A 20,019-nucleotide genomic window follows, 5' to 3' on the forward strand; every position below is an offset into this window, starting at 1 on the left:
TTCTTTGACTAGATCCACGTTGAACTAATCGACATAAAATGCCCCCGATGAATGAAAAGTAGGAATATTTGATTTGGTATTGTGGTCAGTGGACAGTTCCATCATTTTACGCACATGAAATGAGCTCAAGGTATGGATGAATTCTGGACAATTTCCCTATCAATGTTTGTTTTAATTGCTTTTAATCGTAAATCTTCATTAAACGTGTTCACTTCACTTAACAAAAATGATTACAAAGCCGCGAAACGCCGCGCGCAACAATGGTTCGCTCCACCTGTGCGGTCTATAAGCTCCTGCAAAGCTCTTAAGTCCCTCTGTCTGGTTTTATCTCTCGGACTCGCAGCAAAGATGAGCTACGGAGACCACTACTCCTCGTCATCCTACCGGAAGATTTTCGGGGATTCTCCCAGGTTTTCCGCCTCCTCCCCCCGCATGAGCAGCGGCTCGTCTCGGGCCCCGCCGGGGTTCAGGTCCCTGGCCGCGTCCCGCAACAGCGCGTCCTCGCTGGGCCTCTACAGACGCGCTGGCCGGTCCTCCGCCTCCTACTCACCGGCGCTGACCGACTCCCTCGACTTGACCCAGACCTCCGTGGTCAACAATGAATTCAAAGTCATCCGGACCAACGAGAAAGAGCAGCTGCAGGTAGAGCCGGTGTGATTTCTGCGTTGTGTAGGGGAGGACGGGATAAAATGAGACACTTTTTTGCATTTTGCGCTACTATTCCTATGTATAATTAATGTTGCTGGGCATTCTTGGAAATTAAAACATTTTCTGTTGCTCTTACAGTATTAGAAATGAGACATTTAAAAAAGTTGGTCTTTCGGCACAACTTAGGGGTAAGTTGAGCCTAAGGATGGAGCAAGAATTGGCTCAACTTGCCCCAGGGCAAGTGGCACATTTGACCCCACAACTACTATTTTTGATAAAACTGCTTCACACAGCTAATCAGGTCCACAGCTATGCAAAGTTTATGAACTCTTATTGTACCTTATAAAGCCTTAAACTAATATATAATAAAGCCTCAAACATATCTTCTTCTTTTTAGATACAAGAGTCATGACATCTTTACCATGATGAAATCACCTGACAGTAAAAATCATTTCTTTTTTGACCTGGCTGTCTTTCCACTATCTCCATCACAGATTCTGGGGAATTAAATTACTCTTCCTAAATCTGTGATCACATGGTTCATTTTGTGTATGGCTGCCTGGACACAGGTGGTGGCTCGACTTACCCCTTTATCCCCTGATAGTGGTAGATCATGAGAGCGGAACCAAATCCGTCTTAAGTCATATAAAAGAAAACAGCATTCAGTCATGAGTTCACGCTCACATAGACAACTTCCAGTTCCTTTTGACAGTTACACAGACAGGGATGGGGGTCCATAGTATCATCACTGACAGTATACTGTATGTATATGACAAGTTATAGGGGGTCTAGGATACAAAGTGTACACCATGGCACTCATGGAGGAAGCTGTACCTCACTGCGTGGGCCTCTTGTACTTTTTTTTTGGCGACAGTTTGATTTCACTTTGAAGTTTCGATTCATCACTTCCTGTGTGGAGATTTCCCACCTGAATTTAATTTGGGCAAATAGGGCAAATAGGGCAAATCTACGGGATCTCAATTAGTGGGGATGGGACGCTCTTCTCCGTTGCAGCCACACTTTGTAGGCTTGCCTAGTGCAGCTTTAGTTTAGATGTAGTCTAATAAAACTGGATTTGGAAGACTGAGTATTAAGTATTAACACCATAAATGAAGAGTTTCGTGTAATTAAATTATATACAAGTGAATGTTACTCTGTCACGCAGGGCCTCAACGACCGCTTCGCCATGTTCATCGATAAAGTCCGGCACCTGGAGCAGCAGAACAAAGCGCTGGAGACGGAGCTGGTGACGCTCCGGCAGAAGCAGATCGAGCCGTCCCGCATCGCCGACCTCTACAGGCAGGAGATGCGGGACCTGCGGGCGCAGCTGGAGGAGCTGAGCGGCGAGAAGAACCGCATCCTCATCGAGCGGGACAACATGGAGGACGAGCTGCAGGTAAACGCGTCGGGTGGTTTCGATAACGTGGACGACTAGCTCATATTGTCATATTCGTATTCTGTTTTTCTTTGCTGTGTCCTATTGCTGTTTGCTACTGCAAGGACCTAATTTCCCCCCACAGAGATTTCATCTCATCTCATCTTTCACCATCTCCTATCTCATTTCTCATTATCTCACCTAATCTCTCATGCTCTGATCATCTCAACTCTCATGACATCTCTCATCTTCCATCATCTCATTTCATCTCTCATTTTATCTCTCTAATCTCATTTTTCAAGTTTCTCATCTCTCTAATCTCATCTCTCAAATTTCTCATCATCTGCCCTCTCATCTCATCTCTCAAATCTCATCTCTCATATTTCTCATTATCTCACCTCTCATTTCATCTCATCTCTCTAATCTTATCTCATGTTTCTCATCATCTCCCCTCTCATCATCTCATCATCTCACCTCTCATGTCATCAATCTCATCTCTCAAGTTTCTCATCATGTCATCTCATCTCTCAAGTTTCTCATCATCTCCCCTCTCATCATCTCATCTCATTTCTCACATTTCTCATCATCTGCCCTCTCATGTCATCTCTCAAATCCCATCTCCCAAATTTCTCATCATCTCAGCTCTCATGTCAGCTTTCTAATCTCATCTCCCAAGTTTCTCATCTCTCATCTCATCTCTCATATTTCTCATTATCTCACCTCTCATTTCATCTCATCTCTCTAATCTTATCTCATGTTTCTCATAATCTCCCCTCTCATCTCCATTCTCATCATCTCATCTCTCAACTTTCTCATCTTCTCATCTCTCAACTTTCTCATCATCTCACCTCTCATCTCATCAATCTCATCTCTCAACTTTCTCATCATGTCATCTCATCTCTCAAGTTTCTCATCATCTCCCCTCTCATCATCTCATCTCTCAACTTTCTCATCATCTCACCTCTCATCTGATCTCCCAAATTCGTCATTATCTCAGCTCATCCCATCTCTCAACTTTCTCATTATGCCACCTCTCATCCCATTTCTCAAATTTCTCATTATCTCACCTCTCATCTCATCTCTCTAAATCTCATCTCCCAAGTTTCTCATCATCTAACCTCTCATTTCATCTATCTAATATCATCTCTCAAGTTTCTCATCATCTCACCTCTCATCTTTCTAATCTCATTTCTCACATTTCTCATCATCTGCCCTCTCATGTCATCTCTCAAATCCCATCTCTCAAATTTCTCATCATCTCAGCTCTCATGTCATCTTTCTAATCTCATCTCCCAAGTTTCTCATCTCTCATCTCATCTCTCATATTTCTCATTATCTCACCTCTCATTTCATCTCATCTCTCCAATCTTATCTCATGTTTCTCATCATCTCCCCTATCATCTCATTCTCATCATCTCATCTCTCAACTTTCTCATCATCTCATCTCTCAACTTTCTCATCATCTCACCTCTCATCTCATCAATCTCATCTCAACTTTCTCATCATGTCATCTCATTTCTCAACTTTCTCATCATCCCCCCTCTCATCATCTCATCTCTCAACTTTCTCATCATCTCACCTCTCATCTGATCTCCCAAATTCATCATTATCTCAGCTCATCGCTCAACTTTCTCATTATGCCACCTCTCATCCCATTTCTCAAATTTCTCATTATCTCACCTCTCATCTCATCTCTCTAAATCTCATCTCCGAAGTTTCTCATCATCTAACCTCTCATTTCATCTATCTAATGTCATTTCTCAAGTTTCTCATCATCTCACCTCTCATCTCTCTAATCTCATTTCTCACATTTCTCATTATCTGCCCTCTCATGTCATCTCTCATCTCATCTCTCATATTTCTCATTATCTCACCTCTCATTTCATCTCATCTCTCTAATCTTATCTCATGTTCCTCATCATCTCCCCTCTCATCTCATTCTCATCATCTCATCTCTCAACTTTCTCATCATCTCACCTCTCATCTCATCAATCTCATCTCTCAAGTTTCTCATCATGTCATCTCATCTCTCAAGTTTCTCATCATCTCACCTCTGATCTCTCTAATCTCATCTCTCACATTTCTCATCTCACCTTTCATCTGATCTCTCTAATCTCACCTCTCAAGTTTCTCATCATCTCACCTCTCATCTGATCTCATCTCTCTAATCTCATCTCTCAAGTTTCTCATCATCTCACCTCTCATCTGATCTCATCTCTCTAATCTCATCTCTCACATTTCTCATTATCTCACCTCATCTCTCTAATCGTACCTCTCAAGTTTCTCATTATCTCACCTCTCATTTAATCTCATCTCTCTAATCTTATCTCTCAAGTTTCTCATCATCTCATCTCTCAACTCTCTCATCATCTTGCCTCTCATCTCTCTCATCTTTCAGAAGCTTAGTGTGAAGTACAATGAGGAGGTGCGGGCGCGGGAGGAGGCTGAGCAGACCCTGAGGGCGTTCAGAAAGGACGTGGACAACGCCGCAGTGGTTCGCCTGGACCTGGAGCGCCGCGTCGAGTCGCTGATGGACGAAATCTCCTTCCTGAGGAAAGTGCATGACGAGGAAATCCAGGAGCTGAGCAGCATGATGGAGGCGGCGCAGGTGTCCGTGGAGATCGAGCTCTCCAAACCGGACCTCACCTCAGCTCTGAAGGAGATCCGCAACCAGTACGAGTCCATCGCCTCCAAAAACCTGCAGTCGGCGGAGGAGTGGTACAAAACCAAATTCGTCAGCCTCAACGAGCAGGCCACCAGGAGCAATGAGGCCATGCGGGCCAGCAGGGAGGAGATCAGTGAGTTCAGGAGGCAGCTGCAGTCCAAGACCATCGAGATGGAGACCCTGAGGGGCACCAACGAGTCTCTGGAGCGACAGATCAGAGAAATGGAGGACATGCACAATTCTGAATCCACAGCCATGCAGGCAAGCTGAGCGCGCTGAGACAGGAATAAAATATGGGAACATATTATCCTATGATTTACATATAGCGTAAGCCTCTCCAATATTCGATTTGACATCGCAAACAAAGTTGCTGTGATAGGAATAGACCATGGAAATATATTGTAACGTCTAGAATAAGCCTCTCTTAAGCTTGATTTGATTTAATAGGATCATGCATGCACAAAATGGACAGCTACGTACAAAATATAGGCCTAGAGATAAAGGGAAAATTGTACACCCAACCACATACAGTTCTTGAGCAGAACTGAAAACAGCAGAGGTGTGACCAAGTCAACATCAGTCTCAAGTCTTGAGAAACAAGTCTCAAGTCAAGTCTCAAGTCTAAATGTAGAACACCAAGTCAAGTCAGAACATGAATCACATGCTGTTCTGAATTACAAGTCGCCCTGTCCATGGTGCTGCACTGTTGGCACAGTCTTTGTGTGGGTCAATGCTGTCTACAAGCTGTAAAATAATAGGATTGGAAGCGAGCAGTTCTCAGGTTCAAGTTCATCATGAATTATGTCACAGCTTGAGCAACGCTGTTAGCTAATAGTCTAGCACAGGGATTCCTCAACGTTTTCATATCAAGGACTCCCCGATTGATCCACATTAGACCACTGACTGAAGATTTATTATTGAATTCCATAACTATCTATACTGTAGATGGGATGATAATAACAGTGGAGTAAATCCTATAATCAAAACAGTCATCCTTATACATTCTCTCATTGCACTAACATTGAAATAATAGTGACTATAATTATAATTAAACTATTCCTCATTTTGCTCCGGATCCCTGGGGATTCCACTGGTCTAGTAAAGTGTGTGGACCATGCAGAAAAGCCTAATGCAGGTTCAAGGTCTCAACTGAAGACATGATATGGTGATCGTGACGTCAGTGTGCCGTAGTTGGTTTAACGAGCCTCAAATTGGGAGACTGACCTAACCAGTTCCTGGATAATTGACCCTGTGTGTCTTAGATTAACCTCTAACCCTCCTGCTAAATCGGATATTGGAAGGCCATCTGCTTTCACTGGCTTTTTTAGGATGGTAAACTTAGGCTCCAAGAGCTATTGTATTCCCTTACGAAAAAGAACTAGAGTAATCCTATTATACATTTTAGAAGGAGGGTTAAAAGATCTACAAGTATCACAGGGAACTTTAAAATATCATGCAGCTACTATAGGTCAAACATTATGCCACAGAAAATCCTATAGTAATACCATAGTGAATTCAAAAATACCATAAAGTATGATTAACTCTATAAATTAAGTATTGAGTACCACAGACACACTATATGAATATTATGGTAATATTATAGTGATACTATAGGAGAAAACAAATACCATAAAGAACAGTAAGGTCACTATAACCTCTAAGCTAAGTCTTCATAGGTATATTATAGGAATATTATAGGGATTATTCATTAGGGGTCTCCTGCAGTGGTGTTATTTGGCCATAGCAATGTTACTGTTACTGTTAATGTTCTTTCTGCTCTGTCTGCCTGCCTCTCCTATTCACAATGTTACAGGACACTATTGGCCACCTGGATAATGAGCTGAGGAACCTCAAGGGTGAGATGGCCCAGCATCTGAGAGAGTACCAGGACCTGCTCAATGTCAAGATGGCACTGGACATAGAGATCGCTGCCTACAGGTACTGGCTGGATACAAAAAATGGAAATATATGAGTCCATACACCATTGCTATAAGTGTAAATGCCACAATTGGTTAACACTGGTCACATCAGTAGGTTTCTAAATCATGTTCAAAGCATAACACCAACTTCGCTGTCAACTATGTACAGCGGTGTGCAATGGTTTCAAAATTTTGCCAGCAATTTACCATCTTGGCTTCAAAAGTGGCTTAAAGGTGCAATAAGTAAAATGTTTACAGCCCCATAGCACAAAATGACCATAGTATATCTGCTACCATAATATATCTGATAAGGTCGTCGATCAATAAATGTGACTCAACAATTACTTGGTGAGATGGTGATTTCAGCTACAAAGGCTAAAAAGCCTAATTTTCAAGCCAAAAACGCAAATGACAAAGTATTGACTTGTCATCAATAGAGGCTGATAGACTACTTAATGCTCCTTTAAGTATTTTTGTCAAAGAAAAGACATAGGCTGGCAGTCTCATAAAGTGGCTGGTAGACTTAACAGTCAAAATCTAAATGTATAAACACTTGTCTGGTGCCTAGTATTAAAGTCACAATGAAATGAAAAATTTTGCCATGTTAGCTAATTTTCCATGTCATAATACACATCTATTTAACAATAAATGCCAAAAAAAAAGTACAACATTTTTAGTTTCTTGTGTTTTTATATCAAAATCCCATTACTTTTACTTCCTGGAAAATGGTGTATCTCTGCTGTACCAGGAGGCGTACATAAAGATTCCAACCAATAAAAACCATCACAGATCAACAGTCCCGCCCCTCTGCCCTTGCCATTGCCATCAAATCAAACTGCCTTTCTGTCAACTGATATCCAAATGCTTTACACTTTTGAACACATAAAATTACAGAAGCAAGATGCTCCAAAAATGCCGCGTCATCGTGACTTTAATGCCAACCCCGGACTGTGTGCCTGACATGTGTTTCCTTTGATCCTAAGGAAACTGCTGGAAGGGGAGGAGACTCACTTCAGCTCAGGGATCTTGTTTGGTGCCGCCAGCCCCAGCACGAGCTACAGCTACCAGCCCCGAGCCTCGGCCCCGGCCGCCTCCTCCTCCTCCGCCTCCTCCTCCTCCTCCAGGAGCGGCCGCAAGGAGAAAGAAGCGGCTCGCAAGGAGATCACTGAGGAGAAAGTGGACAAGAGCGACGAGGCGGACATCAACTCCAACAACTAAAGAGAGAATGTAACAGAAAGAGAGAGAGCACATATGAGAGAAGAGATATAGAGAGAGTTCATAGTAATAGACATATTACCTTATATACACGATAAGGTCTAAAACATCAACATGAAACTAGGGTTAGACCGATATGGGCTTTTTAGGGACGATGACGATAACAGTATTTTGGGATTGAAGGTGCTGATAGCCAATATTTGACCATTTTTATGCCAAAAAATTACTCAGTTTTTCCCCTAAATTTATTGTTAACAGGATGGAAAAGCCTCTGAATCAGCATTTAGACCATCATGGGACACTAAAACTCTCCATTGAAAGCGATACTAATGAAATTCTTTAAGTGGCTTCCCAAGACAGGGAGAAGCACTGGCCAATAGGCTATCTGATTTTTAATGAAAGGCAAAAATCAGCCTGATATATCGGTCTAACCCTACATGTATTTTAAAAAAAAAACTTTGGGCACTACTCAACAAAACTGCTGATTTGCAGAGGATTCCCTGTCTTACTGTGCAGGGGAAATAGTGAGTCTGTATTACTGAGAGGTGAACCTTCAACATTAAAACAAAGGACACTAACCTAGACAGAATGTACCGTATGTCCACAGAGAACACTGAACCGATGGTCTCCTGTAAGGTGTTGCTAAGAAGCCTGTGTCCGAACACTGAATGTTTCTAGGTGGAATCCCATTTTTGTGCTGTGCTAAAAACCTATGTGGCATGCATGAAAGGGGAGAGTTGTTTTGTTTTAGGTAGACTTTATTTCAAATTTCTATATTTTTCTAGTTGGAAGCCTAAATGTCGGTGTAGTGCCTCACATCTGTTGTTGCAGCATCCCACTGTCACTGTACCAGTGTGGTACGGTTAGTCAAGGCAGAATCAGTAAGGGATAGGCAAAATTGTTCCGATTTGCGTAAAAGCACCAAAATCGGTATACATGTAGTGTGTGATACTGTCAAAACCTTGTATGGGAATGGTAATGGTGGAAATAAAAATGTCCGCCAAGAAGCCATTTTTGCAGTGGCTCCGATTCTGAAAATGTTCAGTGCATCAAACTATTCATGTATACCAATTTTGACGCTTTTACAAATTTGAACAATTTGTGTACATTCCGCCTAAGTGTCAAAGTATGGATAGTTATTAGAAACCCACTGACAACCAGTTATTTCCTTTGCACCGATTGCACAATATGAAATGACTGACCGGTTATTTTCTCACAGACAAGTCAGTGTTCAAACGCACACACACACACAGTGGGATGTAGGTCTACAGGAATAGAAAATAGGCTTGGTTCCCATCAAGGTCCCAGTGAGCTGACGCTCTCCACTAGGTCAAGTGGTCCTGGAAAAAAAACCTCAATGTCTCACTATACAGTTATTATAATGTCAGTGGTTGCATACTTATGCATAATTATCCTATTGTTTTACATTATTTTACTTCTTTCTTTATCAAACTCGGTTGCTGTAAGGACGATAGCATCTTGTATTGGAGAAAGAACTACAGCAACCACAGCAGAGATATTCACCATGTGTTTCTTGTCTCATACCACACTGCTATAGTCAAGTGTTGGATACATTAGTATATTCAAAAGTGGTCAGAATACAGGGAACACCAGTGTAATGTTTCACATAATTGAAGCACCATGGGTAGAAAAAGTACCAAAATATCCTACTCTAGTAGTGGTAGGCTTTAAGGTTTAAAATTACTTTGCTGTAAGGTGTAAAATTACTGGTGTTTAAATATACTTTAAGTAAAAAGTAGCCCTTTTAAAATGTACTCAGAGTAATAGTTACTTAAAATGAAACAGACACTGTAATATATGATGTTTCCTATGTAACACAGGATGAGAGAACAGAGTTCAATATGTGATATTGTACGTTTTAGACACTATGATGGGCCTTATAAAATAAGAATTTTAAATTCCTGTCATTATTCGATCTGTGATCTAAAAACAAAAATACAGAAAAGAGCCATTATTTAATAGCATTAGCACATTGATGTTTCATTTGCTATTAGTTATCCAGCTAGCTAGGAAGGCTAGCAAACTAGACAGACATTTGTACTCTAATGGATGGATTTAAAATGTGGTTAAGTAGGATACTTCAGGGAAAACTTGGTAACAACGATGTAGTCAGTACACCAATACGGTACCTATTTAGCTACAGTAACAAGAGTAATGGTAATTTGTTACCTTTGTGTAGTACTAGTTGAGGAGGCGGGTATACTGTGAGCCTAGTATCTAATTGAAGTCAGTGAAACTCAGGCTGAGCATAGGCGAGTATACTGACTTCCATCCAGAGAAAGAAGGTATACTCTGTTCCACATAACCTACAGCAAAATGCTCTGTACATGTGACAACACATACCCCCAGGCATAAAAACACTTCAATCATTCATCATTACCAACAAAACTACTCTGAGTGATTGCCTTCATCCAACGTCTCATTTCTTTATTGGTGGCAGGGTTGTTGCAACTGACAGATATGTAATAACTTGTCAAAATGTAATAAAATGTCCCTCCAAATGGGTTGAAATTGTAAATGTTATTTCTCATTTTTGCTACAACAATCATGCAGAATGTAGGTTTGACTGATGTGGGTTTTTGAAAGCCGATACAGATATTTCTGATTCAAGCTGCTGATAAGCAATATTTGGGCAAATATTCAATAGCATTCATGGTGATAAAGCCTCTGCAACATCATTCAGACCATCATGGAACTCTCCATTAAAACCCAGTCTACACTAAATCCCTCAGAATAAGACTGTTTTACAGATGAGAGAAACAAGCCACCAAAGAAAAAAAAAATCCAGAACACATTACTCACAGTTGCGTAGTCATTTATTTATTCAAACTGACAAAATGCATGTAGGAAAAGTATTCTGTAACAAATGCTATCAAAGATTCTCTTTATAAACTCCCTTTAAATAACTGCTGTATTGGTTTGTGCGAGAAGCAGATTCTATCAAGACAATGGCATTTATTCACATAAGCAGACAAGTCTGTACAAAAAGTTAACAGCTCTTAAATTAAGTGTGTAAATCAATAATGAAGAAACAGATTCTGAAGATACAGTGTACATCTAAACCCATAAGAAATATACAAGCCTTTGGTAGTGGTAGAGGTCCTTTTTGTTTCAAGCCCTTTGAAATCACAACAATCTCTCGGAAATTAAAAAGACCATAATTGAAATCCTAAAATCCACAAATCAAAATGAAGAAGTCCCTGGTTTTCCAACAGTAAACTAGACCGGTCCAGTTCATCAAGGAAACTGTTTCTTAGTTGCCTTAACAGACATTAGTGGTGAAGATCAGAGGAGTTTCAGTCCCGCTGTCAGACAGTAGTAAAGGCCAGCCTTAGGTATCAGCATCGCATCCTCGAGTGGACCGATACTTACGAGACCGCCTTGACATTTTCAGCTTTAGTCTGTCGTTTCTCCTCACCGGGTTTGTCCCATGATGTGAGGGAAAGGTGCGGCGTACTGCACCGGCACTTAAATAAACCAAACATGTACAGATTGTGTCCAGTCCCACGGACCTGTGGTTCTTTCTCAATACGAAATGATGATTTTGGGAGCGAAGATCGAGAGTAGGGCTGTACAATTAATCGAAATTTTATCGAAATCGCAATATGGCCTACAGCAAATTTTCAAATAGCAGGAGGCGCAATATTTGTTAAAGGTGAAATGTGTCAAAATACAATTTTAAATGAAATATTGTGGTGCTGCAGAGATGTCCTGGCCTACACATCATATTCCACAGACTTAAGAAAACATCTTTGTTTGGTACAGATCCCCGCAAAAATCACACCATAATCATTTTAATGCGTTTTTCAATGAAAATGAGAATAATGATGTAAAAATGATCATTCCCTCTAATATCGCAAATCATATCGCAATTGCAATATCAGTCAAAATAATCGCAATTAAGATATTTTTTCAAAATCGTTTCAGCCCTAATCCAGAGTTACGATCAAATTTTACAACTCCTACACCTTTTTATTAATTAGATACTGTTCAATGAAGACATTACATGGTGGTAAAAAGAAAGCATATTTGCAGTACTCGCATCTCTTTCAAACTAAATGGTTCTGCCAGCCACAAGCTACCTTTCTTAGTTAAATTAGCAGCTTTAGCAGTTTTTAGCTAGGGTTTGTTTTTTTTGTTAGCAGCTGGTGGCAACCCATTAGTTTAATGACAACACTAGTTTTTGAGTGGCTGAAATGCCGGTGCAGAAACTTTACTCCACATTGTGATGGCAGCCAGATGAAAAGAAGCAACAGATTTAATCCAAAAGGTCAATGCAGCCCTTCAAGTGTTACATCCTTTTCTCCTGCTCAAGACTCGGAGGGCAGGACCAGGCCGAAGTGCAGCACCAACAGGCCGTCCTGGGGTCAAATGGAAATTAGACCAAAACATTATATATTTCTATGAAGCAAAGGATCATCATTCTGGAACTTCTACACAATGGATTTCCATAATTAACATAGCCGTCTTCTCCATGTGAGTATCTTGTAATCTTGTGCTATAGAAACCTAAATACACAAATTTAGATTGATGATTCAAATAACACCTTTAAACAAAGTGTGTGTGTGTGTGTGTGTGTGTGTGTGTGTGTGTGTGTGTGTGTGTGTGTGTGTGTGTGTGTGTGTGTAGTACCTACCTGTAATGCCTCCTCGCCCATTAAGTTCTGTATGTCTCTGAGTGACTGGTAGTGGTCTAGGAGGTGATCTCCACAAACCACATCCACCTGTACGACACACAGGAACACCTCAGACCACTGCATCATAGATTCACTGAGGCAGTAATACAATAGAACATTTACCGGACACGTTTTAAATAGGCTAGAATAAATTTACAAACCAAATGTAATGATCCAACACATGCATTTTACTAACAGTCGAATCAACAGAAAGGAAGCTTTATTTCTTGCAGGTCTTGCTGCCTCCATACGCTCCTCATAAGCTCATACTTATGAGTTTAACAGTCATAAATACAACTCGTTGTGCATTAAAGTACTTTTTAGTCAGATGCAATAAAAATTGACTCAGTTAAATTGAGTTTATCGGCTTAAAGTTGTTGTATATTCATGACACCTAAAAGTTAAACAGAACGAGAATGTCCTCTTGGCATCTTGGGTGTCAAGTAAAATTCAACTTTCCCATTTGTATTTACCATTTTTGATTGGCGATCACCAACACACTGTATATTTTGGGCCAATCCCTGTATCGAAAATTACTAGAGGGACATAAAAGAAGCCATTGAAAAAATTGTGAAGAGTGGAATTACCACTAGAATGTAATGTCCTAAGGAAATATTGACTGTTACCTTATCAGCATACAACTTGTTGCCAGTAAAAAAAGCTTTAACAAGGAAATGGTCACTACCGAAAAATCCATTCATTAAAAACTGGCATGACTTTGTAATAACGGACAAATGGACGAAGTACTGGGAAAAATGTTGTGTGCAGAACATGGTTAGTGAATAGGGGAAGGATTATATAATGTGACTGGTTGAACTTGATTGATAATGGACAGTGACCCTACGTTAGTCTTTCTGTGTCCTACATCTCTCCTCTTTCTGACCTAGGTTTATCCAGACCGGCCAGGGAAGTGCAGGGCTGAAGCCAATAAATCAGCCTAAGCTGCTAATCCTCGTCCACGTGTTACTAAATACGAAATACACTTCCTAACAGAGTGCCGCTAAGACCTGAACACTGTCGCTGCCAAATTGACCGCACAGAGCGAGTTTCTTTTCTGTGCTCGAGGCGAAGGGAAATACTTCTCGGTGCAATCAATATTTGTGTCTGGAGCTGCTCCATAGAAAATTAACCGGGAAAGATGCCAATGGTGACTTGAATCTATATTGCCAGCAAAATGTAAAATTTGCTTTGTATTCAGTAAATATTGACTGGATTGTCCCAGGCCATTTCTCAAAAATTCTTAAAATGAGTGATATTCCCATCTAAATCTGTGATCATAGTGCAGGTCAATTCATGCTCAATTCTGAATTTCAGATACTTTTGATGCCTGTTCATATATATTCTAGGATGTAACCCATATAGGATACCAATATGAACTAAAAGCAATGTCCAGAAGACACACATGCACAGAGCAACAATAACACATTTTGATTATGGTGTGTGCCTTGGAGTTTTGACTGAATGGAGTCGTCTCCCCCAAATACGAATAAGCTATTTGTCTTTCCTTCCATCGCTCCTTGACCGACATAGAAACACACTTGAATACAGTGCCGCGTACAAATTTGAGCCGCAGTGTGAACATAGCCTAAGTGTAGCTGGGTGAGGACACATCTGCTTCCTGCCTGCACACTATGGGTGTAGTATGTTGAGGACACCGTAAGCCATGAGAGCATGTCGCAAAATGACCTTGCCTGCCGTCTTACATAAACACACCCACACACTTGCATGACACCCGTTTGAACCCAGTCGTCCTGCACGCCCGCGTCCTTCTTTTAATGCCCCTTGCTGTCATGTTGCCAGGTCCGTCTGAAGCGACGTTCAGGCTCGAGGCCGTGGTCGTGACACAATCTGGTCCGATTAGGCGTAAGCCAGGCGGACTGACCTGGCAGGTTGAGCTCAGCTCCATCTTCCTCCTGATGAACAGCTCCACGTGGCGGATGGTGGCCTCGCCCGACACGCGGACGTAGCGCCTCTCCAGCGGCTGAACGGGGGATGAGGGGTGTCAGGTCGGGACGCGTCACAGCGTTTTGCGTCAAAAGTAGTAAATGTGATTAGGGAAACAATGGGATGAAAATATCTGATAAAAGAAGTCTTATAATTGTGAAATCCTGACTTGAAAACAAAAATAAACAAAAATCACATCATGTAAGCTGCATTGTTTAGTAATTGCACCTTACTATTGCAGTGTAGAATAATTAATCATTGGGGAAAAGTTTAAGATATTTGAATTGCAAGGTCCCTATTAAATAAATGGTGTTGCTCTGTGACAAAACTATTCTTGACACTATTTCCAAGAGGTCCTGTGTGTAATTTGAGAAAAGCTTATCCTGGGACGTCCCGTTGGGCCAACAGCCCAAGCTTATGACCTTTGTCACATTATCATCCCTCTCCCTCTCATAGTTTGTTTTACGATCACACAATCTAATGAAGCAGCAGGGTTGTTTAAATAATCTTTAAATAAAAAAGATCTCGTCTGAAGTCATTACCTTATAGTTGTTGATGCCCTCTTCAGCCCTGGAAACAAAATATGGGTCATTTTAGCTGCAACATTTTTATATGAAGCATGCAGTGAATGTAGGACATTCGGGCCATCTGCTGGTGAAGATCGGCATGTCCATCTAATCGTAAGGAGTTTTCACTGTGTTGCAATCTGTGTTTTGCATTTCCATTTTAACCCTTTTTCAGAAATACAAGTAAAACATTTTCCTTTGAAAATGTCTGACATATGTAGCTACTATCTGAAATTATTTAATGAATATGGTCATGATGAAATGCATCTGTACCATCTAATGGATTAAAGCGATGTTGAGAGTGTCCTGCCATCAGGCTACGGTTGGTGCAGATTTGACAGGCAAGGGAGATCATATGGGGAGAGTGGAAAAGGCTAGACTAAGTTTAGGGGTGGAATAGAGTTATCAAATTAGCAGAAAACCTATGCCACTTACGGAAATAGACTATCACCCCCCTATTACTACATGAAAGTACTGAGGTTGTGCTATCAGTGCATGCTCTCTTTAATTTTACAATGGACGTAAATGAAGAAATTGGACAGAAAAAACTACTGAGAATATATTCAAAATATCTCACTATTACCTATGGATGAAGCATGAAAATATGTTTTGAAATGTGCTAGTGACAATATTACACATGTGATTAAAAGGGGGGTCTATTGCAAACTAGATTTTCCTGTTATTGGAAGTTTATACATGAATTGAACAGAAAATGTGTCAGCAGTCAGGGGGTTGAATACGTTTTTACAGCCACTATAGGCGTAGCTAATGCTAAGTGTGTGGCACCGTCCAGTGAGCTCCTCACCCAACAAACTCCAGCAGCAGGGACACATCGAGCTCGGGGGGAATGGTGAACACCGACTGGTGAATCATGTCCTTCTTCTGCCTCCTCAGCACGACGGGACCTGCTGGGGAAACCACCGCTGCAAGGAGGAAAGAGAAAAGATAGGGAGGAATTGGGATAGATAAATAGATATATATCTATATTTTCAACCACACATTGGGATCTTTGTCTTTGAAAATTAAAAACACTCTTTGCATTTCCGGCTTGAATTTGTCTGTGCAAACGACATGTTAACTGCTGCCTTGTCCAACTCGTTAACGTTTGAATGAAGTTAACTATGCGCTTCCATAACTCATTAAGATACAGCAAGAATGTGACACGTGTCAAGAGAGTTTTAAGAAACAGCAATACAATGCTTAAGAAAACATCGCACATACAGAGAATGACGTATGAAGTGTTCAGGGAAGAGACAGAACAGCTAACATTGCCTCGAACCTGTTTACCCGACCCATTAAGGCTGAACTACTTTACCTGGTTTTGGCACCTCCAGCCCTCTCCGCTTGTAGAAATTACACATTTGTTCTCTCTCCACTGTAAAGCAAATAGAAAGGTTTCACATTAGAATAGAATGAGCAAATCAAAACAAAGAAAGAGAAAAAAAAAAAAATTACATACACTCACCGAGCACTTTATTAGGAACACCGTACTAATACTGGGTAGGTATCTGCTGCCACGTGATTGGCTGAATGGACAATTGCATGAATAAGCAGGTGTACAGGTGTTCCTAATTAAGTGCTCGGTGAGTGTATATGACTTATGCATGTGACTGTATGTACTTACATTCTTCCAGAAAGGGAACCATTTTGTAAACAATATCCTGCAGTTGTCTGTCAGGCCTGCAGGGAAACAGAGGGAAAGCTCTTTGAATGCTCAACACTGACAGTTACAGATTTGAGTCAGTTGCATGGGTGAGTGAATTGGTTTTCCACACCTGGAATTGAGAAAGTGTAGAATCATTATATCATCATTTCAGAACAAACGATTCAGTGTAGTGCCAATTTCCAGACTTTATCCAAACTACCTCGTGGTTATTTTGTTTTTCCATACTTTTCCACAATCTATGAATGCATAGAAAGACTAAGACGAACACAACCACAACCAAAACAAGAAATCATAATAGGCTTGTGATATGATGGGAACGCAAACACCTGACAAAAGGTACCACAGTTTTTACCTTGTGGACTGTTGAAAAAATTCAGTGCAAGTGTACAACTGAAGAGTTTCATAGCAAACTAAAACATCCACTACTGGAAAACGTCTGAAGAAAAAGTCTGAGAAAGTAATTTCTGGCATGAAAATATCATGGTAGTGGAGTGCTGGATATTATTGAAAGTACTGGATTGTTAATAAAAGGGCTCAGGACTGCCAGTATCTTTTTTAAGGAGGCGATCACCTGTATTTTTGAATTATTGTGTCATGAATACAGGTAATTGTTTTTTCTCAAAATGGGTATGTAGCGTTTTGTTTTGCACTGGTAATTATTTAGAGGTGCACGGCTTTACGTGCGTCACAAGTTCTTAATGTTCCTGGCTAATTCCCTAATGAGGACAGTGGGAGGACAGAGATGTGTTCTCATGGGAATGGGATGCAATGGAAAAACAGAATGACATCACACAAAATGGGGTTGATACACTTTGACACTATGAGAACACTGATGATGGGAGTGTGTAAAAGGAAATAAAAGACAACTCTGTCTTGGGCTGGGTGGCTAAAAATGCGAACCCTCAGTACTGTCGTGATATCAACTTTCAGTCTACAAAAAGGTGTCAAGTTTCAATTTTATTGTATTCTATGGGCACTACTGTTGAGGAAATCAATTCATCACAAAACAAGTTTATCTGCTGTATAATGAAATGTGGTTTATTTCAATAAATGAAGGGGAAAACAACGTGAATTTCTGTTATCTCAACTGACGCGTGTATGAGAAGATTTCCCAGTTACCCAGCCATGTGTTTTCCCTGTCTTTTAGAAAGGCTTTGGTATATCAGTGGGTTCAACATCAAGTTGGACAGTGCTCAAAGACTACACACCAAACTTGCATATAAAAACAATTAAGGTTACAGATTCCCTATGCATTGAAAAATGCACTTTTGGAACTCATATTCAATCAAGTGTTACACAGAGGAAGAGGAAAAGACCTCAAAATATTGCAAAAAAACAAAAACAAAAAATATACAGTTATTTTGGGCTGGGCGATATTACCTACAATCCATATCAAGGATATATTGTCACATTTAGAGAACGATAATTTGTTTAGATTTTTTACTTTAGTGCACAAATATTGCATTCTCCATTAGTGTCGTTAGCATTGGCCAAACATAATAAATTCCACACCTGTTATGCAAAACCGCTTTTCTAGCTCAATCTAGTTGTAACTAAAATATTCTACTAAAAATTTTTTTTTGCTCACACATAAATTAGACACTGCAGTCGCAAACACACATTGTGATATGACCACTGGTTAAGTGTGCAGTTTGACTGACTGACCTGAATTTGGCTCCAGATGAACACATCTTGCACCATGAGAAAAAATAATTGGCCTCCTTACACAAGTTTAGACCAGTCTCATTACTCAGTTTGCATGATGACAGATCCTTATCACCTCTTCTAGATACATATTTGTCTTCTCTCTGCAGTCTGCAGAGGGGGGAAGCCGTCTTTTTTTTGCCACAGTCATCAAATTTCATATTCTACTAAATTTAAGGAACACACACACACTGGCCTGCACTGGAGGAATGCATTTACCAAACGTCCGGACGTGGAAAACTTGATCGGTAAAAGATTTGCTCGGTCGGGTTCTGTAAATTTTCGGAAGGTGATGCCAGTTTGCAGTTACCATGAGAATAAACCGGCCTACCTGATGTTGTAGAGCGGCTGTGTCTGGTGGACCACGATGCTGCAAGTGGGGCACCTGTTGCTGTAGAAGAAGTGCTTCACTATGCAGCTTTTGCAAACTGGGAGGAAGCAAAAAAAAAAAAAACAACACAACACGAGAACCATCAGAAAATATCACAGCTAGGTCCTGTCTAGCTAAATGGAGAGAGCACCGCACTACAGCTGCTAGAGGTGAGAGTTAAACTACCCAGTTCAGTCGGGACCCCCCTGGAACCTCCCCAAGACACCTGGACCCCCACATTAACTCACATGTGTGCAGGCACTCTGTGATGGTGGTGGCGTCGATGAGGAAGCCGCAGCACAGGCCACAGCGGATGTACGGGTAGAACTGATTGAGAGGGAGCTGGGGCTGAGGAGCAAACATTAAGGAACGAGCAAAAACCTAGTCAAGGGTTACAGTTTCACACACCTTGCAGCTGCCTTCATGTCACATACCTGTGTCGAAAAACAACAATAACACTACTAGTCTATGTGGTAGTCCATATACAGGGTCAGGGCAAAACATAGAAGAAAGATATAGTGGGAGAAAAGCAGGAAAAACAGGTATCTAAAAACCTAAAAGCACCTGAAAGCACATTGTAACAATATCTGTTAACGTAACTTACCTCGTCCTCTGAATCGGTATCTGACTTGTTTGGTGACCCATGGCTGCTGCTATGATGGCCATGTGTTGGTGATGACATTCCCAACAACTGGTGCCCGACAACAGAACCTCCCTTTCTTTTATAACATATGATATGACAGCAGTTGTCTGACTTTGATAACGTTACTTTCTTGAAAAAATAAAACTTTGCTCAAACCGGCGAAGTTCTCTTCAGCGCCAGTCAGCTGACGATGAAGTTAGCTTGGCTAGCTGGCTAGCTTGCTTATTATCTCAAATGCTGGGAAAAAATAGAACACAAAGGTGTTTTTAAGTTGCAGCTACCGTTTAAAACACGCGATAGATGTTTCTTGGTACCACCGCGAAAGAACCACACTCGAACACGAAATAAAGATACTTAACTTTATCGTGGTTACTTTGTTTACTTGGAAGTTCACGTTAGCGCCTCAATTTACCTCTTTAGTCAAACTAACACAATAAAAATCTCTCTCCTGGTTGAGCCTTCAAAATAAAAGCCTTATTATATCAAATATAATTTGTGTACTGCTTCACCAGAACATAACAAACCATAATATAAGATACAAATAACGACACCACATAGAAGGAAGGTGCAAATAGTAATAGGGCAGCACATTTAATACACAGGGGAGT

General features: G+C 40.8%; 2 protein-coding genes across 2 annotated transcripts; one reads left to right on the forward strand and one right to left on the reverse strand.

Annotated features, from left to right (window-relative positions):
• The first annotated feature begins 348 nt into the window (after positions 1-348).
• On the forward strand, positions 349-7,825 carry inaa (internexin neuronal intermediate filament protein, alpha a). Its single transcript, XM_071546804.1, has 5 exons — positions 349-642; positions 1,814-2,044; positions 4,422-4,949; positions 6,502-6,626; positions 7,591-7,825. The coding sequence occupies exons 1-5, from the start codon at positions 349-351 to the stop codon at positions 7,823-7,825; spliced, it is 1,413 nt and encodes a 470-aa protein (XP_071402905.1).
• A 2,827-nt stretch (positions 7,826-10,652) lies between these two features.
• Positions 10,653-19,818, reverse strand: pcgf6 (polycomb group ring finger 6). The gene is made up of 10 exons (XM_071546802.1): positions 19,373-19,818; positions 19,017-19,116; positions 18,730-18,826; positions 16,653-16,708; positions 16,344-16,403; positions 15,834-15,951; positions 15,005-15,032; positions 14,401-14,499; positions 12,480-12,566; positions 10,653-12,204 (listed from the first exon to the last, which is right to left on the reverse strand). The coding sequence occupies exons 1-10, from the start codon at positions 19,448-19,450 to the stop codon at positions 12,154-12,156; spliced, it is 774 nt and encodes a 257-aa protein (XP_071402903.1). The 5' UTR covers positions 19,451-19,818; the 3' UTR covers positions 10,653-12,153.
• Between the last annotated feature and the right edge of the window lie 201 nt (positions 19,819-20,019).

This window comes from Centroberyx affinis, unplaced genomic scaffold (genome assembly GCF_046629955.1).
Source record: "Centroberyx affinis isolate AG114_WGS23_722 - 3 ecotype Tasmania unplaced genomic scaffold, CSIRO-AGI_Caff_v1 ptg005458l_1, whole genome shotgun sequence".
NCBI classification, from domain to species: Eukaryota; Metazoa; Chordata; class Actinopteri; order Beryciformes; family Berycidae; genus Centroberyx; species Centroberyx affinis.